This window comes from Anser brachyrhynchus (genome assembly GCF_964034855.1).
Source record: "Anser brachyrhynchus genome assembly, chromosome: 4".
NCBI lineage: Eukaryota > Metazoa > Chordata > Aves > Anseriformes > Anatidae > Anser > Anser brachyrhynchus.
The window spans coordinates 31,340,446-31,363,768 of NC_137698.1; the positions used below are offsets into that span (position 1 = coordinate 31,340,446).

General features: G+C 35.2%; 1 protein-coding gene across 8 annotated transcripts in view; it reads right to left on the bottom strand.

Annotated features, from left to right (window-relative positions):
* The window catches only part of GRIA2 (glutamate ionotropic receptor AMPA type subunit 2), a 103,146-nt gene that overhangs the window by 15,156 nt on the left and 64,667 nt on the right, over positions 1-23,323 (bottom strand). For 7 of the 8 annotated variants that reach the window (XR_013950353.1, XR_013950354.1, XR_013950355.1 and 4 more), the window contains 6 exons: positions 23,032-23,136; positions 22,205-22,315; positions 20,830-21,036; positions 19,947-20,317; positions 15,966-16,164; positions 1-81 (listed from right to left, as the gene is read on the bottom strand). The exon at positions 1-81 is cut by the window's left edge and continues 167 nt beyond it. Coding sequence is in view for 5 of the 8 variants with exons in the window: in XM_080589670.1 (XP_080445796.1) it covers positions 1-81; positions 15,966-16,164; positions 19,947-20,317; positions 20,830-21,036; positions 22,205-22,315; positions 23,032-23,136 (1,074 nt within the window). In the remaining 3 variants the exon portion in view is untranslated. Of the gene's footprint in view, positions 9,438-15,965; positions 16,165-19,946; positions 20,318-20,829; positions 21,037-22,204; positions 22,316-23,031; positions 23,137-23,323 lie in introns of all 8 variants that reach the window. The other variant, XM_080589674.1, reaches the window with a different exon arrangement.

Below are 23,323 nucleotides of genomic sequence, written 5' to 3' on the forward strand. Positions count from 1 at the left end.
TGCTGTAGTCCTCACAAACACAGATGGTTCTGCACTTTTCATATAGGTCCACATTTTATCAAACACTGCAATTTTAGATCTCTGTGGAGACAATATGAAGCCTAATTAACTAATCTTTACGTAGACAGTGGAAGCATACGTGGGAAAATAGGATTATGTCATTTTTAGGCAAGTTTATTACCAAATGCTGAAATATTGCAGCAGCTACATTCTCTTTTTCTATTAGTATTATGCTGTCATTGTATATATGTATATATGTTTCTTATACATAAAGTTTTGAAGCAAATAGTATTACTTCCATTTTATTAGAGGTGTGCCAAATTAAAAGATAAGAAATATATTCAAACTTCAGTAAAATATAAATCAGAAGCTCCCACTCAAACAAGATGATCGTTTTTTATTTTTTTTTCAGCTCTCTGGAGCTATTCGTTATGCAACGAAAGGTGAGCTGAAATGTGTCAGTGGCACTACAAAACTTCAGATTGCTCCACAGAGGAAACTAACATTGCTGTGAAACCTGAAGGGAACGTTAATAGTGAGGCACCTGTTTCAAGGTTGTTCTTACTTGTAAAACTCCACATGCCTCACAAACTCAACTTGGCAAGCCACATTTTTCTTTCAGAAAGATCATGATCTAAAGTACATTTCCTTCGCTTTAACCAATTGGTAGTTATAACTATAATTGGCAGTTATAACTACCAAGTGATAATTATTGCTTAACCTGAAAAAAAATAGGAGAAAAACAACATTTGGTATCTAGATGTCACCAAAAATGAAGTACTGTTATTAATGAAAACGCAGACAGAAAGGGCACTTCAAGTTCTTTTAAATATAGGACAGGTTATGGTCAGTAACAGTTATTAATCACGGAAACAGTATATGATGCTGGATTCCTCATATTGTCACATGATACAATTGTAACGAAGAAGAAAGCATATGTATATATCATCTCCCCCCATTTAAGCTGAGCAGAAAACAAAAAAGTGTGCAAGCATTTCACATTCGTCTGATCAAGATATCTGTATAACTAACAGGGAAGTTGACAATCAACGCTAAATTACTTTCTTAAAGAGACAACCTAAATCCATATATGAAGTAGACAATAATAATAAGCTACTGTAAAATGTAATACTATATGGCCTGTAACTCAGCTATTATTATCTTTCTACTTTGCTATAGAAAACCAAAGACCATGTTTTGTAGTCATCCTGTAAGACTTTGCTATTGTATGTGTAAATACACCAAATTTCTACTATAATAAAATGTATGAGAAGCAATTCTCCAACAAAGATAGGATGTACACTTTAGAACAGCAATTCCACTATGGATCTATCTTTAATCACACCATTTAAAAAACAAATGAATCAAGTATAAAAGCACCAGTTTAAAAGTTATTTTATACTTCATATAAAAGTATGAAATGCCTTCACCACATCCCAAGGCTTCACTGTTCTTATGAAGAACAAGAAGTATCATTTTCCTAGACTTACCCTTACTTTTCTGTCCAGAAATTTTGCCTAGGAAGATTTTGAGGCTCAGATTTCTCCCTAGTCTCCATACGTCTGTTATTATTTAAAGTTCTGGTAGTGCTAGTCAGTAGCCGTCAGTAGCCACTGACGGTTTTCTAACATCAAAATATTCCAACTATTACCAACCAGAATCTACATGTCTATCAGCATGGCTGAAAGTTCTCTTGATCTGTTGATCAGATCTGTTGATCTACACATACTCAGTATACCCATTAATATCAAAAGGGTTGGATATACTCAGCATGACCAGAACGACTGAGAAACATAACTCTGTGCTGAAGGCACAGTGGATTTCTTGGATTCTTAGAATATCTGCCATATTGTGCATGCATTGTTCTTGTTCCATCCAAGACAATACTAAAATTTATGATTCTAGAAACTAAGGAAATCCCTAAAACAAACAAATAAGAAGAAAACCCAACAAAACACACCAACTTTGACAAGCCAATTCACAATGTAAACTATATCTATCACTATGTACTATAAGTGAGCATTAAAATTTAATAATATACTTTTCTCTCCCTTACCTGACTTACCTGATACATAGCTGGGTAGATGAATAGCGCCTCTCAGACAGTAAGTAGCATTCCATGCCTGAGAATTCCATCTGAAGATCCATGTCAGTTAAGCTATTTAATGTTTGGGCAACTCCATCAACATTGCCAGAATTTATAAAGAAAGTGTAAACCCTAAATGCACGTATACCAAAGTTGGTGTCTTTCTATCATCTGTTCCCTGTATTCACTTCACTGAAAGCAAAGCTACAAGTGTTTACCTCTGCATAGTACTCAATCTTCTCCTTCCTTAACACACTCAGGCTTGGAATGAGAAGTCCATAACCTCATATGAAGGAGCTCAATCTTCCCTGAGTTTTCACTCCCCACACCTACCTTCTAATTCAACACAGATACTCCATCCCTTTCCAATCACTGTCAACATTCATTTGGCAACACATATCCAACTTCCTACACAGGATTTACAACTACAAACTAAGCAAGGGACATCTAGCTTCCAACAGTGGTATAAAAATGATTACAGCGATATTTAATGTTCATAACTTGCTCTATAAAGGGGAAAACTAAAAGCTAGACTAATTCAGAACTGTCTTAAAGGGTTCAGTTCAAACCAAAGCAGACAAAATGCTTCCAAGTACCTGTCACCACAACTTTCATTACAAGGCATTTGAATCCCATGTTGTAGAAGAGAAAAGGTTATGGTGACATTTAAAACATTGTTTTCTTATAATAAGATTCAAATACTAAATAAACAAATATATTTCATTTAAGTTAGGCTACTGTCATGAACAGCTTCTAAAATTGACTTAACTGCCTTTGCTTCCTTAACTATGTTGCCTCCTGGTTTATTAAAATGATCTTTCACAGGTGTATATATGTATGTTATAGATGTCTAGCAAAGTCTGTTCAGCTTTCATCATTCAGCCTCAATAAAATGCAGCACCCCATTTCCCACTGTCACTTGACTGAGATCTGATTGTAACAGGTAGGTGGAAAGGATGAGGGGAGTCGCATTACAGACCGAGGGGCTGGTGCTGGACATCTGAATTGGAAAATGCATAAGGAACAGATTCTTCAAATGGTCAAGTGCTAAGAAGAAACCTCCCACTAGATGGCTCACAGGTTCCTTGCCATATCATTGAAGGTAAAAATACCTGATCCAGCAACCACAGAAATAAAAATCGGTAATGAAAAACATCACCAGAAAATAAAACTCAGGATTTGCCATGACTGCAGTCTTCTGCAGCCATGGACACTGAAAAGAAACATTACGATGGAGTTCACACAGCTGATAGTCTTAATCCCTACCTAGCCCTTGAACTTGTCTTGACTTCTATATATATATATATATATATATATATATAAATGAAAGAGCAATGACATACAACCCAAGGAATACTTGACTTCTAAGGTTTTTGGTCTGATTGCTACACAGAATTCTTACTAGCAAGACTTTGTTTTCAGCACATTATTTCCTTCACAATTTTTTCCTCCCCAGAAGCTGTATTTTATACAAAAAGGCAGAATTAAAGGATGTAGAAAAGGACAGTGTTCAAGACCTTCGCCTAGTATTCTGTGCATACATATGCATGTATTCAAAAGGTCAACATTATCTGCTTGATAAACAAAAGTATGCATGCTTATCCTATGCACATATCATGATTCAAAAACATTTTGAAATAGTATCAGTAATGCACGCTTATTTAAATTTGGCCCATGTTATAAATGCCTGTATATTTTATTTCTATAAAATTTATCTTCATCTCTTTAAACTGCACTTGGAAAAGCACACCATCATCAGTAACAGTGAACTACACAACGTGGAAACAGAATTCTTGTGAATGTAGGGTGCCCCATGTGCAAGTTGGGCTTTTGTATTTTTCTTATATACTTTTTTTTTCTGGCACCAAAAAAAAGGAAGAACAGCAGTACTCCATTAAAAAACAAAGGCATGTAAACTCCCGCACCCCCCCCATTTTTTTACCATGCTATCCAAACAATGCAACCAGTGTAGATGGCTTTATTATTTGACTACAAGAATATTAAAATAATATGCACTGCTCTTAATGTGGTTCGTTGCTATTGCTACATGACTCTCCAGTGTATATATGAAATGTTAAAAGCTAATAGCAACTTTGTTATTACAATCATTACCAATGTATAAGCACACGACCCTAATATTCACAATGAATACTTTTTGCATTATTTACCATTTCTAAGAAAATACAAAATACCTAAGAAGTTACAAGTTTCTTTTTTCTTATCATGTCACCACTGCATATCATGACTATGAAAATTACTATTACGAAGTACACATCCCATTTACATGTAAAATACATAAAATACCGCCTCCATTAAGAAACTCATTAAGAAATTGAATTATGGAAATCTTTATCAAATTAATTGTGTGTTTTGTGGGTCACCAGATGTCTTTTCCATTTTTTCATTCAAAGACCTACTATTCTTAAAATGGGGTGTTGTAATTAGTATGTCATTGACAGAAATAGCTCCTCAGACTACCAACGCTCTGCTAGGTGATGATCTTGTACTGCAGGAGCAGAACTGTAATTCTCAAATATGGTCTGTGTAAATATCTTGTTGACCTTCCATATTGAAGGACACGAATCAATATTGTCACGGACTACAACATGTAACAACAAATGAATCTTGCCAATTTAATGACAAAATCAATTCATACTCCCACTCCCCCCCCCCCCCCCCCCAAAAAAAAAGGAAAAAAAAGAAAAGAAAAAAGGTCAAAACTGTTTTTCAGCCTTTTTAATTAACTTAAGATTAAATATTATTATGTATTTTAGAATACATAACTGTACTTATACTGTGTGGCTACTGAGAGTAAATAAAAATTCAAATAGATTGAAGGTCTACATTTTGTAATACACTGATAGTTTTATTCTTTATTGGTAAAATTAATGTCATCTTCTTTAGGTGCAGTTTTACAAGCTTTCCAGTTTCCCTAAACTAATTGAGCTACTTGAAGTATCTTTAATACGTATACTCTTATTAAAAGAATTGTAAAACATTCTAAGAATGTATTCCTCAAAAGCCTACTTATAATAATTTGTACCAAGAATCCACATATGAGAAGACAATATATGAACATGGAAGACAAAGGCCTTATGTCATCCTCACATTCATGTGATTTAAAGAATTAATTGTTCAAGGAGGCTTGTCTTACAAGGTATGTTAGTATTAAAGTTTCAAGAGCATTTAATCTGTTAAAATACTTGCTGAAAGGACTTCTCCTCTGAGATTTTTTACTAAAGTAAATTCAGTTTCAGTGGAATCTAAATTCCTCCCCATCATTCAACACATTCATAAAGTCAAAGAAGACTATTTAAATTTAAATTTGAAAGTCTGAAAAACTCAGATAAATGTCATGCAAACTAATTTCTATGATGACACCTAAATCAATGTGTTGTTCTTTGAAGTGCTGGTCACAGGGAAAATCTCCTGTCCACTCCAAGAGCTAACTTCACCGCACTAAGCCTACAGGGACAGCCATAATACTGCAGCATAATACATTGCAGTATCTACTACTACAGCTTTCTTACACCACTGTATTAAAATTGCAAATTTTAAGTAGGATCTTGATTTGAGTGGGGGAAACCAGACAACATAAAGGAAACAGTACATAGTTTAAACTGCAGAAACATCAAAAAGCATTGGATTTTCCAGCCTCACAAGTGAAAGCAGTTGGAGAAAGGAAAGTGTCTGCTGTGTGGTGGAAAGACAAAGAAGACAAAGAAAGACAAAGAAAAATCTAGGTATAGAAACACAATCTAAATGCATAATTAAGCTTTCTTTTTTTTTTTTTTAATGTAATGGAAGAATAATAAGTCATGCAAATGAGGGTACAGAAATCATCAAAATGAGTTAGATGCAAAACAAAAAACTTATTGCACCTATATGGGGGTATTGGTGGTGGAAATAAGCTAAATCCCTAAACACAGAAGCACTTTCTTAAGAAATAGTAGATTTTGTAGTAAACTGCAGATGCCATTATGGAAGTCTAGAATCAAATATACTATACTTCACAAGAACAAAAAAACATTTAAAGCAACTACAGCTCTTTCAGTTTGAAGTACAGCATGCCATGTACAGTTTCAGATCACATTTCATAATGAAAACATTTGAAGATAGAAATAACCTGTATCTGTAAGAAAAGAAATTGGGTTAATCAAAATGTATCAAGCCAGATAATGAGAAATTATTTATTTGTTATATATGAGAAGTGAAAAATTCTGAGCGTTTGGATGACAGAAATGAAATTAAACTTTCCTGTTCAAAAGCATGGTCCAACACCTTCGGACCAATAAGAAAATCTGCAATAAAATGAAAGCCTTTCAGTTGTGTAAAAACAACACAAAAAGGAAGGTAAATCACCACGTATCAGCAAAATGATTACTAGCAAACAGTTTGATACCACTGGGAGAAAGTCATTTCCAGAAGAGACAGGGAAATATTAGTGCCTTTGTGCAAAGCATTGCTGAGATCTCAGCTGGCATACAATGTACAGATCTGTTCACCCACACTCAGGAGCAATTAGTTTGAACTAGAACATACACACACAGAAGAGCTATGAGATGAACAGGGACCCAAATATCTGGCTTGCAAATCAAGAGTTGTTTTAGTTGACAGAACTGAAAGCTGAGAGGAAAAAAAGAAAAAAAAACCAAAAAACAAACAAAAAAAACCAAAGAAACCACATACTTGCTCTGTATTTATGCATCAGGAAACTAAACACCAGGAAGAAAAAATATTAAAAAACATATATAAATATATTTAATTATTAATGTACTATAACACGACAGGATATAAAAACACTCACATTGGAAAATAAAAGAATGTTTCTAACCATCACAGGAATAATATTATGGAATTATCTGCCCTTAGGAGTAGCACAAGTGAAACAAACTTTAATACTTATTTTAATGAGTATATCAAATTATAAAATAAATTACACATCACTGGAGAATCTTCAAACTGTACTGCTGTAAATTCATTGTACCCAGCACAAAATTATCTAGTGCAGAGCACAGCCTGGTTAGAACATCTAAAAAAACTTAATGAAAACTTGAAAGAGAAGATCAAGGAGTAATACATTTCTTTCATCAGACACAATTTGTTCTTACCAACAGGAAAGGAAAATTCTACTAGACAAGAATGCATTTTCTTTGTAATAAATATTATGAAATAATAATTTGAAAATAAGCTGAGTAATATACAAAACAAAGTTTCTGAAGCACTACAGTATTTTGGTCAACGGGCTTGCTGAGCTGTCCTCAGAACAGCAGGATTTTGGGTAATGTGGACAAAGAAACAATTTTTCCTAGATAATAATAAAGTAAGATGCCTGGAGGAAAAAAAAAATAAATGAAGTGTTAATTACTTCATTCTTTATTTTCAACTGAATTTCTAGAATGGCCTAAATCAATTCTTTTGTTTGTTGCACAGATTTAAGGACTCTGAAAACCAAGAAAATGTAACTGAAAATGAACCTCTTGAACCCTCTAGACCTCAAAAAAAGTATAACCATTTTTTCACTAATATGCTTTTGGATGTAAATGAAAGTCTGTCCATCATCTCAGTACTTCAGTGAAGGGCCTATTTCTTCTGTCAAACTAATAAAAAACAAACCAATATTCTCTAATTGTATCTCTTTTCAAGGATTCATGACATGTCAGTTCTATAATCTCTGCCTTTTCATGTAGAGATTACAGTTGATGACAGAAGTTACATATGATTTCATAACTGGGTCTTTAGTCTCCATCACCTCTTGAACGCTTCTATGGAGCTAGTCAAAATTTAACAGTGAAATATGTTCTGTGTAATTCTTCTGTATCTCAAACAATAAAAAAGGAAGCTGAAGTATGATTCATAATTGTTAACCTCTACTTTCATTAAAAAAAAGTCTTTCTTCTTTTCTCCCTGATTTTAGAGTTTTCTTGTGTATTTTTAGAAGCTTGAATAATATCTTGAGTGTAAAGACAGATCAAGGTTCACAGATAGACTGCCATATGCTTTTAGTCTTTTTTCATAACTTTTTGTAACACAATTATCAATTTCAAAAGTTAAAGAACTATTTCAAAGTACTCATAAATCTAGAGGCACTAGACTGTGTTGAAGATCTTCAGAAAACACAAGAATCTTCAGGCCAATTTTCTTTGCCTCCCAAAAGACAACACTTTTTCACAAGAAATGACTCAGGGGAAGCATGTCAGCTCTTCTAATGTTTGTTGCTGGCTTTTCACTATGAAAAGGACTTCTTTATAAGACTGTATGGGTTATTATACTTCCATCATTTTTTCCATGACTAACTTTTCATTCCAGAGCTCTTGCCTCCTGCTTACTCTGCTCAGTGAAAGCAAAGTAACAATTTTTTTCTAATGGAGCAATTCTGCTTGCTTTTCATTTGACAGAGGAACAATTCTTAAGGGCTACCAGAACAGAACAAAACAGATTGGTCTGTCCATCTCACACTGTTGGTTTGAACATACATACATATAAAAAGTTTTTAAATAAAAACTAGTGTACGCAGAGAGAAAGTAAACTAGTCTTCTTATTGCTCTGCACGTCACTTTTTCCTTTTGAGATGCCTTCTGACCTCACAGACTAGTTGCAATTCATCCTTTAAAGTGATAAGAAGGTATATTGACTGATTTCATTTTTCTACCAGTTTTATACATATTTTTGATGAACGATGGGCAAGCAGCAAAAAGATGACTGAAGTTTAAAAGGAATTAGCTTTGTGCCATTTTTTTTTCATTTTGGTATTCATTTTCAATAAGCTTCCAAGCACACAGAAATCATGGAAATGTTCTGCTGAATGTTAAGCTTGTGTACTTACACAGCTGTACTTTGTTTCTTTCTTCCACTGCTGTAGTCCGTAAAAATTCAGCATGGAACACTTACAAAGTTAACACATATACACATTGCTTTAAAATTAATTTCTGCAGTGTTAGGTGTGCAGCAGTCTGTCTTCTTGGGTTAGTGACTTTTTTCCCCTCTCAAAGTTCAATCATGTACCTTGGCTAATACAGACACGAACTGCATTTACAGCAGCTGCTCAGAAAACATTGAAGGTAAAAATACTTTGTGATTGTAGATAATGTCAATAGTACATACCGGAGAGATGAAATTTCACTGACCCACCATTTTGCGCTCCATCAAGTAGTATCTTCTGTCTGACAACTGTAGAGATGATGCACGTGTACCTGACCAACTGAAATGATCCTTGGATCTTTCAAGCTGTGCTTTGCAGTCCTGTTCATGTTGTCACCATTACAATCCACCTCTGATTTGAGAAAAACGTGTACTTCTGGAAAAGCACAGCCACACACAATTTCTTCAATGTTTTGCCCGTTACTTCAGGCTGTAAACCCAGGAGAAAATGCAACCACAATGAACTACAGATCTTTACTTAGGTTTTTAGTTGCACCAAGAACTCTAAAAGCACTATTTGTAAGACAGAGCCACTAGTAAATAGCAGAAGTGACAAATACCCCAGCTCAGTAAAAGAACTCTGAAGACTTAGATTGTACTTGCAGTCCTGCTAGTAGCAACTTTGAGAATTCCTGAGGAAAACTACATGTTCTAGCATTTACAAATATAGAGAGTTAAGAGACCTAACTGATCTCTAACTGATCTGCCATTGAAGAAAATTTGTACCTATAACATTATTATTATTATGAAGTAATATTTTGCTGCTGACTTTTGCTGTCATTACCACTCACCCCCCCACATTTTTTTTTTTCTTTCTTCCTTTTAATACTCTTAAGACCATTATTTCTGCGTGGTATTTTCTATGCAGGATGTACCAAGCTTCTGCTTCTTGTCTTGAAGCAGCAGCAGGAATACTGGACTACATTTTCTGTTCATCCCTTTTTCTCAGTTATGATTCTTGATTCAGTGCCAACCGACGCTCTGCTGTTGGCAGGAGTATGTCCAACTAGTGTATGGTCATTACCTGTAAAGCCAGGCAGCATGTACCTCAAAAAGCATAAAGTGCCAAGGCAATATGTGTTTGGTCGTGAGTGCCAAGGCTATTATCTCTGAGTCAAGTGATATGGACTAGCTTATATGCATACTGCCATACTGCCTGTAGGTTGTGGTGACCCACTATTTCCTCCACCGGGGTTTTTCTAACCTACATCTGGATTACTCTGTTCACCCCACATTGTAGACACTGGTGCCAGACATGTCCACTGCAGACATGAACCAACATGTATTTAATGTAGGTGACTAGAATCCTGACACAAACAAGCTAATGTGACAACCCTGACTTGCCCAGGCTAATGTAACATCTCAACAAGTTCATGTTATTTAAGCATTCACAGAAGCTGAACAAAGATTCAAACTCAACTCTTTCACATCATATACATAAATTCAGCTATTCAAAACAGAAGTTTTCAGCTAAGTTTAAACATTTAGCTTATTGCCAAGAACTCCTGTTTGGAAAATAAGAAACAAATATATCCTTAGGGTGATTCATTCCATCTTAAAAACAGCAGGTAACACAAATGAAGCCTTTTACTCTTTAGAAATACCTTCTTCATAGAGAAGAACAGAAAAATACCATAGTCTAGAACAATAACTTCCACAAAATCAGAATTGGATGAGATAAATTCATTTTCTCTTTCTCTCTGTAGGAAGAAGTCAAGACGAAGGAATATGGAAGAACAATCACTGAATGCCCTCAACACATTTTAAAGGAGACAGAATATTGTTTGGATTCATCTAACATCAAATACTTTAACAAATCACTGATGATTCATTCAGAAAATAAAAATGCTTGCCAATGAAACTCTGAAAGTCAGAACAACAAATGTATTCATAGATATTGTAATCAATCTGTGGATATTCCAGGAAAAACAAACAAACAAACAAACAAACAAAAAAACCACAAAAGTTGAAGACAATGAATTTCTTGAAGTAAATTTTTGACTGAATAATTCACTCGGCTCTAGCAATGGCACATTCACTTCTTGGTTGCTGCAATACTCTGAAAAAATTCCTGTTTACCTGAAGTGTTCCACAGGTAAAACCATGAACTGTTTTATAGTTATATGATATTTCCCTTATATGATAGGTAAGTAGATATAATTTGACTGTGTTTGTCTGGATATTTTAAATTAAATTGCGGGAAAATGTACACTCAGTACTTGCTTCAAGGAATACACTTGCTTCAAGGCAGCAAGGTTTTGCAAGAAGCGAATTTAGAAACTAGTTTATGAATGTTATTACCTTTTCAGTCTCAACCTATATGGTATGAGTCTGATCAAATTAGCACTTTATAATTAGGCAAACCTTCGAGTCTTATCACAGTTTAAAAAAAAAAAAAAAGTTGTCTCATATAAAATCTTAGAAGTCAGCAATTATTTCTTCTTTTGTTTTAGCAGCTGCTGAATTTCATCTTATACACCTGACAACAGGTAGCAGATAGCAGGCTACTGCTATCCAGTAACAGCTCTTCCTCTCTCATTTCTGGCATACTTCACTACTCATCTAACCCACCTGCTGCAAGGCATATATGCCCACTGCCTTAGCTGCTCACAAAATTGAGCTGAGGTGCTGCCCTGTGTGATATTCAAGTTTTTATCTTTCCTTAAAATTTGTCTATGAACATGGAAAGCAACCCAACAACAGCGTGTTTTTTCTGTACTGCTTCACATCCATGGGTACTGGATTCTGTCCAATCTTCTTCATCAAAAACCGAAAATCTCTGAAGTCAGAGTGAATTAAAAAGAACAACTCCTGTGTCATGTGTCTCTGCGTAGCTCATGTAACCTCCTTTATATTTGAGTTCACTTGAATTTAAAGTCAATGTGTTTATATAGTTACATGTTGTTCAATCTGCAAGTATTTGTAACAACTTTGGGTGCACAGAAACCAAAGTCAAACGCATAACCTTCAGAAAACCGAGCAAGCAATTTTAAAGAATGTTTTCTTCTCCTTTCAGTATTTAAGTTGTTCTTGTTAATCAAATCATTAAAAGAGGTAATTAATTCACATTAAGAAAACTATAACATTCAAAGGTATCAATGGTTAAATGCTTTTCTAAAGTAATAGCTTCATCACTGACCATTATAACTATTTTCCTCATCAGCTCACATATTTCACTGTGATTCCAGTATGTCAGAGATGCCCTGATAAGAAAAAACAAAAACAAACAAACAAACAAACAAACAAAAAACACTATGGCCTCATGTTCACATAAAGTAACTCTAGTGCCTGTATTTACTGACTGAAAATTCTTCAAGCTAGAAATCAGGCATGGATGTTTGTTTGTTCTCCAAAATGACACTGTAGTTCACAATACAGATTAAACTTACTAAACAGCAAACCCTGATGAGGAAAGCATTATAAGGCAGTGCTAGGCACACTGACACTCTCTTCTCTTTGTCTTCCTACTTTCCCATTGATAGTAGTGCTAGCAAGATGTCACCTCTTCAGCTCTATTCTTAAGAGACGACAATAATAACCAATCTTCTTTCTCCCTGCCCTTCTATATATATCACCACGTGCAACATCTTCTTGCCAACCTATTGGTCTCACTGGCTGAAAAAGAACAGGAAAGTGATTTGATGCTAGCAAGAATCAAATAAAAGGTGATACCTTTTTAATGTTTTCTTATGGTATCACAAAAGAATAAGAAGCGTTTTCTCCTGCTCTCAGACTGAAAAGCAGATCACTTTGCTGAAGAGCCAGAAACTTAAGTTTTTCCTCGAAAACAAAGTACCAGACAATTAATCTTCCTCATCTTGATTCTTTCTTCTTCCCAAATCTACTTTTACCAAAACAGCTCAGTGGTCTGGCATTTAACGTGCTTCTTCAAAACCTCTCAACTTTTGAATGTGCTGTTTAATTTAGCATTAAACTACATAATTCATGAACTCCTCTACTTACCCAGTTGCCAAATGGAAGGATCTCACATTCACTTGTGTGATTTACTATCACAAAACATATTTTAGTAGCAAGGCAAATTCTATTTACTGTTCTTAGAGTATACAATAATCCCTACTTTTATGCTGAGAAACGAGGGCTCTATTAGTGGTGATTTAGATACAATACACATTCCACCAATCTAAAACAAACTTAAAAACAGTATCAACTCTTGAAGAGAAAGCAGACTAACTGGAGAAACAAAGCTAACAAACATTTAATTGATGACAGACAGTCCATTTAGCTTGGTGCTAGAAAAATACTTATTTCCGGCTGTTCAAAGAATTTGAGTCCTAATTTCAGGTCACATCCACTCCAATCCATTTACTGCAGAGAAATACTGTAAGTGAAATTTTAGTCTTGTTTGTGCTAGAGACTGCTTTCACATTGCCTTTAGCAGACAGAGTTTCATTCTTGAAACCTGAGTTTCAGGTCTCCTAGAAAGAATTTATGACAACTGTTATTTCTTGAAAGATAACTGTGCAGGCTTAAGTAATTTAGAGCAAACAGTAGATAGAACCATTGGGCTAAGCAGTGGCATTACACATAGTGCCTCAACTCGTTTGTGATAGAAGTTGCAGAGAAGGAATTTCCAGAGGTCATTATAACCTTGTTTGTGCACAGCAAAAGCTAACTGAACAAAAGGTGAAGAACATGCCCTCACAAGTGCCGGGTCCTGCACCTGGGGCGCAACAACCCCAAGCAGAGCTACAGGCTGGGAGATGAGTGGCTGGAAAGCTGCCTGGCCGAGAAGGACCTGGGAGTATTGGTTGACAGTCGGCTGAATATGAGCCAGCAGTGTGCCCAGGTGGCCAAGAAGGCCAACAGCATCCTGGCCTGTATAAGAAGCAGTGTGGCCAGCAGGTCTAGGGAAGTGATTGTCCCCCTGTACTCGGCTCTGGTGAGGCCGCACCTCGAGTACTGTGTTCAGTTTTGGGCCCCTTGCTACAGGAAGGACATGGAGGTGCTCGAGCGAGTCCAGAGAAGGGCGACCAAGCTGGTGAGGGGTCTGGAGAACAAGTCTTACGAGGAGCGGCTGAGGGAGCTGGGCTTGTTCAGCCTGGAGAAGAGGAGGCTCAGGGGCGACCTTATCGCTCTCTACAGTTACCTTAAAGGAGGCTGTAGAGAGGTGGGGGTTGGTCTGTTCTCCCACGTGCCTGGTGACAGGACGAGGGGGAATGGGCGAAAGTTGCGACAGGGGAGTTTTAGGTTGGATGTTAGGAAGTACTTCTTTACCGAAAGGGTTATTAAGCATTGGAACGGGCTGCCCAGGGAGGTGGTGGAGTCACCATCCCTGGAGGTCTTTAAAAGACGTTTAGATGTAGAGCTTAGCGATATGGTTTAGTGGAGTACTTAGTGTTAGGTCGGAGGTTGGACTCGATGATCTTGAGGTCTCTTCCAACCTAGAAATCTGTGATACTGTGATACTGTGTGATACAAAGCCTTCACTTATTTTTACAAAAGTAAGTTTTTTATGCTCAGGTAACCACTGGAAGCACTATTTGTGTTAAAGTGTAATTATGAAGATGCACATGAGTTTAAACCTTCTAGTTCTTCTAAGTAACCACCACAGATAGCATCTCAACCAACATTAACAAATTAGTAGCACAAAAACTACGTACCACTCTATACACATTTTTCTTTAAAACAAAAACAACAAAAAAAGCTTGAAAAATCTCTAAAGAGAAACTAATCAAAAGAACTGATCTACCCTTAGTTCACATTCTGTCCCCAGTATAGCCACAGTCTAAAAACTTTATGCTCTCAAAAACAGAAAAACATTTGTGTGCTTCTCAACACTTAGCACCAAAACCCAAACTTCATTTTTACTAGCTTACACACCTGACATTAGTTTCAGTTTAGAACAGCAGAAATGCAATCAGCACCAGGTCTTCTTACAGGACTCACTAAAATCAGAAAAAAATGCTTTTCCACAGTTGAAACAAGTATGGTTCCTATTTAGTATGTTACCAGTTAAGTAAGTGTCACAAAGCCTAATGAAAACCACAACCCAACAGTTACTACTCTATACAGTACACAAGAAAAAAATTGTGAGAAACTATTTCACTTTGCTTCCATGGCAAACTCTATTTGAAATGTAAATATAGTATTTCCAACTGTTTTAAAATACATTTTGTTTAAGCTTAACACTCTTACTATCCACTGAAAAATAAATAAAAAACAAGAAAAAAAAAGTTTTTCATACTTGTAGCACTTCAGACCCACTTCCATCTTAGAGTGCACAGACACTGCAAAACTGTCACAGCACTTTTCTCAGCAGCCTTAAGTGTCTCACTCTTTTGCTCTGATGGATTTCACCATGGTAGCTGGTATCTTAAGGGCAGCTTGAAACTCACACATTGGCAGTCTTACACATTTTAAAAACTGAAACACACTGAAGTAGAAGGCAAGGACTGACAGACTTCCAAAGACATCACTGTAATGCAAATACAATAACTGTTTTCAAAAGCAGGCATGGATTTACCACAGCTGCCAGCAGGATTGTAACCCATTCCCCATCAGTAAGTTTGAAAAATCATGTGAAATACTAAAGCATGACTGTGTACCTTCCCATGTTCCTATATACTGCATGACTATCTAAAATATAGCACAACTATCAGTCTTGTTTAAAATTGTTAATTACTTTTTTACAGCCTAGATGAATGATGTCAACTCCCTTCTATGATCAGATCTTGTTTTTTTCTTTACAGTGGAATATTTTTTAGGTAATTCCTTGCAGTCACTTTTACTTTGCATTGTTTATAACATGGCCCTTGTATTTATATATAGATAATAAAATGATATTGTAATGAGTAAACTAAAACACTTATATCTGCAAGTTAGGCTGCACATATCACATTTTTATAGCAACCTTTTAATAAAGCCCAGGGAGAAAACATTTAAAAGAGTGAAGACCTAGGTACAACAAAACAGAAATCTAAAAAGCAGAAATTCTTACCCTAAAAAACTCTTTAGTGGAGCCAGAATCTAACGTTCCATAAGCAATTTCTGTTTGCTTGGAAAGATCCTCTGCACTTTCAATGGGTGACACCATCCTCTCAACCGTCAGGAAGGCAGCTAAGTTAGCCGTGTAGGATGAGATTATGATGAGGGTAAAGAACCACCACACACCTCCAACAATGCGCCCAGACAGGGATCTAATAACAAGTATGAAATGGATTTGTAAAGTGAAATGAAAGTCCTAAAAAGGAACACATGTTATCAGTTTTATGCAAATGATGCATTATACTATAGGGAGACATTTCAAGCTATCTTGTAGTGCAGCTCTGCATACTAATCAGATGGGAAATCAATGCATACTCCATCCACTACATCTGGATTTTTGCCGAAATCAGGACTCCAGCATTTACTTTAGGGAGAATTTAGTGATCCAGTTCTTCAATGTCCTGGAAACTCTGAAATTAAACTGCTCATCTCAGTGTGCTATATTAACACATAAGCTTGTTATTCTCTCTGATGTGAATTTATGTGACACGAAGAGAATAATACAAAAACAGTGAAACAGAGCTTTCAGATAAATCAGTATGTCCTTAAAAATTTAGTCTCTTTAGCTTGCTTGTTTTCATAAGACATTCAGACGAAGACTGATTTTCACAGAACAATGTCTTATGCTGCTGTGGACAATCTATACTGAGAAATAAATAGCATTATTTGCAATAAAAACTGGCCCAGGGAATATCCATAAGCTAAAAAGTGCACACGACTTTTGAAATATACAAGCATTTAACAAACTGAGGACTGGACATGAAACAAGCAAACTGATAATAAAGAAAAATGGTAAAGAAAGTATATTTTTATATAATATGATGTTTCTAACTGCAGCAGGTGGGCTCTTATGGATCTTTGTTTTGCATCTCCTGCTCAAGAAGAAAGAAGAGAAGAGAACTCAAGAAAATATATAAAACAGTATATAACTAGAGAAATTCACTGATTGTCAATACTGAAAAGCTGATAGAACTATTGATACTGCCATCTTTGTCAAACTTACCATTTTTGAATGATCTTTTAAAGTTTGAAATTACTTACTACTTTGTTTCCAAACAAGACATTATAGGAAGGAGTACATAATCTTTGGAGATGTACTTAATTATTTGGCAGAAATGTACATGTAGTTAAAAGTCTAGCATTGCAGTAGCTTAGGTATGTACTGACGTGTCTCCTCTACCTATTAAGTAAACAAATCACAAATCATTCACCCAGCTTACAGTATTGTGAATGAGATGTCAAACAGCTGATTTATTAAACTGGGAACAAAAGTAAATGGAACCAATTCTGGACAAGTCATTTTCACTGTCATTGTAAAATATTTCTGTGGTAATTCAGACATGAAAAGATTTATTCCATGTCACTATAGACCCACTAAGTCACTCCACTACATGAAAATCAAGTTAGATATGGGTCCAGAATATGTTATTAAAAAGGGCTACAGAAAAGACATTATTTCAAGTGCTTTCTAGATTGTAATGTGTTCTGTAAACATGCTTTCTGTCACCTTTGAAAAAAAAATCTTATTTTGACATGGAGATAATCTGAAAATATAATTCTACAATTCAAAGACTGAATTATATGATAAATATACATTTGCAAGGTAAAATCTATGACTGTGCATTTAATACCTGCTAATGTTATGGTACTTTTTATTATATTGATATCTACTATAAATGATAATTCATACTCTTCAAAAACACATGATCTGTAATCAAACAAAACTGCTACTGACCTTGTAAAGCAAGAATAAGCTCAATACCAATATAGACAATATGCTCCCACATAACATTTTGTAAGTAAAATTTTTGTGGTGCCCTTTGTATTCAGAATTTTCTGATAAGGTCTGTCCCAGTTAAATAAACCATTTCTTTTTTTTGTGTGTATTTTGAAAAAAAATACAAAGTTGTATAATTATACGCTAGCATGAACCCGCACTTGTATAAGTACCTCATACATCAGATCATTAAATACTAAACCAATTTTTTGTGCATAATTACCTTGATTTGTTCACCATGTTTTGCACTTAGAAAGGTATTATATATTAGTACTGAGAGCACAATCCCATATAAAAAGTATCAGGAAAACTTTGCTGTATATTACCATTGTCTCCTCTGTGCCATCCATAATGGCAACGTTGGGATTTTTTTTTGCAGACCAATTTCCAGATGGTCCTGTCTTACTCAGCACCACTTCTATTTCAGAGTCAGGAAGCCCTAGCTACTTGGTAATTCTACAATTCTTACAAGGGTAGTCACCCTTACTAGAGAAATGATACTACTACAAATATTTTGCTAATGTTTGAAGAGATTCCTAACCACATTTACTGAAATTCATTTGCAGGGAGTTCATATTCCCTAGGGAGAGTTTTGGTGCAAGAACAAAAATAACTAAGGTGTTTGCAGCCCTTTTCTATTTTCATAATAAACTGAGATAATATACAAACTAAATGCTTTCCTCAAAATGTGTTTGTAATGAAATAAAGTGCTGTTAAACACTTCACCGACGATAAATCTGTCACTTGAATCTCCAAAATAATTTCAGTTTCATGCACCTTTTATGATGGCCATTTACTATCATTATTCTTGCAACACCTTTTAAATGTTATTAAACAATGCACAACTGTCATGTTTTAAGTCAGTAAAATGAAAAAAAATATTGTAATTCAACTATGGCCTTGATTCAATAAAAATAATTTTGCAGCTAATAGAGGACTTTGTAGACAACTAAACTTGTAAAGTATATAATCAATACAAAAACCCAATATTAATTTGATCTCTCTTCACCATCTCATTTCTTGCATACAGTTCTTAATGTGTTACGTGCCAAATCTATCACGTCTTTCGCCATAACTGCAGCCATCTTTCACTGTGTAAGTTATATATGAAGTTCTCTCACAGAGTAAGTGCTCTGCTATGTCTGCAGCAGCAGAGCTTGAAAATCTGTCATTGCCTTTCAAGATGCAAGACTTGGATATAAGACTCTCCTTCCATCTGATTTATCTGCACAACAGCCACAAGACTCACTGGAAATTGAACTATGTCCTGTTTTACTTTAGGACACTGAGAAGAAAGTTAACTTGCTTGGTATAGTTAGGAAGGTCTTTTGATTTTATTTCCTTAAATCCAGTTGCCCTATTTCACTTCTTACTACAGTTCCTTCAAGCAGCAAGTAGTTATTTATCTACCTACTTATCACTTTGCTGAATCAAGGCTAGGTCCACTTGCGCACAAGGGAAATAGAATATTTAATGAGCTGCAAAGGAATTAACTTAAGTGCTTCAGAGTTGTCCCTAATAACGTAGGTGAAAATCCATGAGGAATTAAGCATTTATAAACTGGAGCTTCAAATTCATTTTAGCAACTTCCTTTGTGACTTATATAAAACTAGGCCATAGAAAAACAGCAACGTTTTGCAACTATTCACAATAAATTAGAGCGATCACATGACTTCTATTTCAATTCAAGGCTCTCCTATAGAAAAAACAGTGGATTAATAACTGTGTTATGATATGTACTGAGTTTTAGTGGTAAAGTGATGCCTGTGTAGTTCATGACTAGTACATTACCCTTTTTTCCCATTACAGTTGCTGTGAACCAAATGCAATGTCAACTGTAAAATGGGAATATGCAGCAAAAACACGGTACCCCTCCAAGACGGCATGGAATGATTTGAACCTTATGCATTTTACAGTCTCTACATGGTGTATACAACTTCACTTGGCAAATACATGATCGACATTAAGACAGTATCGATCAAATACATCATTACCTTTTGTCAGAGAGAACTGTCTTTATTTCAAGGACTTTTGTAATTTTGGAATGGAAGAAATAAACTATAGCAATGATTTCTTTCCGAGTGAAAATATATGCACCATGAACCTCCTCTGGCTGAGACCAAAAACGCACAAAGTTGAAATGGGCGAGTAACCAACCTTGGCGAAATATCGCATCCTTGCTGCATAAAGGCACCCAGGGAAAACCAGAGACTATTAAATATCCCAAATTCATTAGTTGATTCATTAGTTTGCGTTTCTCTTCCATCTTCAAATTCCTCAGTGTGCCACTCGTATGGGCTAAATCTGCTGACCAGGAATAAAACTACACTGACCCCAATGTAGGCAAAAACAATGCACATCCAGATTTCATACGCTAATGGATCAAGAAATGAAAACACTCCTGGCTTGGACTTCTGAGGCTTCTTGATCATTATGGATATCCCCAGACTCATAAACGGCTTTGAGAAGTCAATCACCTCTTCTCTCACCAATGTTATAGTTAATGGAGCGATTGCAATATCGGCTTTCTGTAAAGGAAAAAAAAAAAAAAAAAGCAAATAATAGATAATATAACGATCAGAGCAAAGAACAGTTTAGTTTGTATTGCATTTCATAAATGCAAAACAGGACAGTAAACACAGTAGCAACATCCTTTTCATCAAAAATGTCCCATGGGGAATTTCAGAAATTTTTAGTTGAAACTCTTCTTACTGAAATACATATAACCACATGGTTGACATATTCCAAGTTTCCTTATTTACACATGCCCTTTTATAAATGTGTGGCATTTAAAAATGTTAGTAATATCCATTGGCTGGTCAGGAGGATGAAATATGCACTCATTTCCCTTCCAACTTCATTTGCATATAAAATCTAAATCCATGCTTTACATTTAACGTTTTTTGATACGAAGACAAGCTTTTGATTCTCTATCATAGGAATTATACATTTTTCAACTACTCTAGAGAGCAAACTAACCCAAATCCCATATCCCTCCATCAGTAATTTTTAATGGCTTTATTATAAAAGATGTTCTTACCCCATAAACAAGTTCTCCAACCATCCCATTCCAGATTTTCGTGTCTGCATCCCTGGCCCCATACTTGCCATCCCCCACAATTGTGAGCTTATACTTGAATCCACAATGCTTAGCAATTTCTGTAGCTAGGTCCACACAATAGCCCTCATATCGATCATTTCCTTCAAGCATTTCATGATTTTTCTTCATCATAACATATGGGGACTCCTGCACAGAAATATCTTGCTTTAGTTACTTTGTAAAGAGACAGATGCATTAGTTGCATATTTCACAGATTAGCAAATTTCCTTTTACATATAATAAAAAAGACAAGATAACATCTGAATCATACGTGCTACATATGATTAACATATGATTATGTCAGTTGTTAATTATCAATGTGACGTGTCCTGTAAAAAAGCATTTAAAAGCTACATTCTCCACAGTCATATACAAATAACAATACTTACAGGCATAGTGATTCCCAGCGGTATGTTAATAATGGTCATGAATGTTAACAGGAGTTATGCATTCAGAGAAGAGAGAATAATTTCCAAAATCTGTTTCTTTCTCTCTTACAGTTTGGATGGAAGAAGGCAAAGACATTTAGTTGCTTTTTTTTGTTGACTTAATACAAAATTTCTTCCTCTTTCATAACTACATCCCTTCCTGGGAAAACACTTCAGGCTCTCCAGGCTATATCTTTATTGAATTATTACACACGAAAACAGTTAACTACAAATATGCAGTGGAGTTCTATCATCAGCAAAACTAGTTATGGCTCATACATTATATTAAAGGAATCTACCTCCCTCCTTGCTCAACAGTTACCCAACTGGTTCTTGCATCCAGTGACATTTCTATGCTACTCTGTGACTTAACCAAACCAATAAAGAAGCTTTGCAATTAACAGAAAAATGCTGCTATATAGCAGTACATAACGTTATTTTTTAAACAACTACAACATAACTTTTAATGTTTTATCTTACACTTTAACAGTCCACAGTTCTGGATGCTACATTTCTGAAGTTTGAAAAACAGTCTCTGCTTGGCAAAATCCATTCTCCAATAAGCACAGCAACCAGTTAAAAATCAACACTATGGCTCTGCCATTTAGACAAAGTGCTCTTCTTTGAAAGCAGGTATTTCATTCCCATTTTCTGGCCTAAAAATGTTAGCTTTCTGGGATATTCATTTCCTTGTCAATGTCTGCTACAGAAGAAAACCGCATACTGAACGACATATCCTTAATTTCCAATTTTTCTTTATGCAACATAATGAGTAACATGTCAAAACCTCAAAAAAATAAAGAGACATTATATTTAAACTAATATAATCAGGAAAAACAAATCACTGTAGGACAGGCTGTCTTTTGACAAAATATGAGGTTAATTACCAAAATAGTGGTGACAATAATAGTCTTATTCTCTAGTCCTGAAGATTCATTTCCAAGAGGGCCATCAAGCGGATTCACAACCATTTTGTCCACTTCACTCCAATATCCAATCTAAAGATTACATGGATAGGATGCACAGACACCAGTGAATATGAACTTTCACAGAAAATGTAAAACATATTACTACTATGTCCATGATTTATGCTCATAGAGAACTATTTTAGCTATAGATCTATCAGTGTAAATATTTCTATTTATAGTTACTATAACAAATATTAACAAGAATGAAGTTCTTTGTTCACATTAATTTGTCTAATTTAAGTATACAATTTTCATTCAAATATTAACAAGTTTTAGTAGCAATATCACCAACTGTAGGGTTGAATGTGTTATGAAATACTCCAGATTAGGAAGACATGATAAACTGGCTTTTCCTGAAAGGCTTGGAATTAGACCAGAAAGACAATCACATTTAAAGAAACATCACTGAAAAGCTGTATTCTACATTTGTCATTCAGAAGCATCTCTCTTCTGTTAGCAATTACTGACTAACATTCAGCATTTCAGATGAGAAAGCAAAACGTTTAATACACAAAACTGAAAGGAAAATATTCCCATGTAGTACTTACCAGAAATAAAAACTCCTATTTATTAGAAAGAAGTAATACATATCTTTACTTTGTTCTGCAAGACCAACATAGAATACACCTTTAAATAAACATTACGACAAGTCATGCTTTAACTCATCCACAGTGTTTCATTACCTACCTCAGCTGTTGCTTAGCATGGTAAAACCATTAAAGACACTGTAAGACAATTCAAATTACCTTCCGAGGACCAGTACTTTTGAGTTCCATGACGTTTATCGTAAAATTGATTCTTTTTCCATTCTGATCAAACTTTATATTCCCTGTTAGACCTTCCACCTGAACCTATATAGATGAAGATGAAAGTGGTAACAGAATTAATTTTGTTCCTTTTTAGAAAATGTATTTTGTTTCCATAAATAATTACTTATTTTTCAGAAACATTCAGTTTAGACACTTTTCCATACCCAACGTATCTTAGTAAAGGGACTCGTTCCTGAGGAGTTAACTTCCACATTATTCCCAGCAAGAT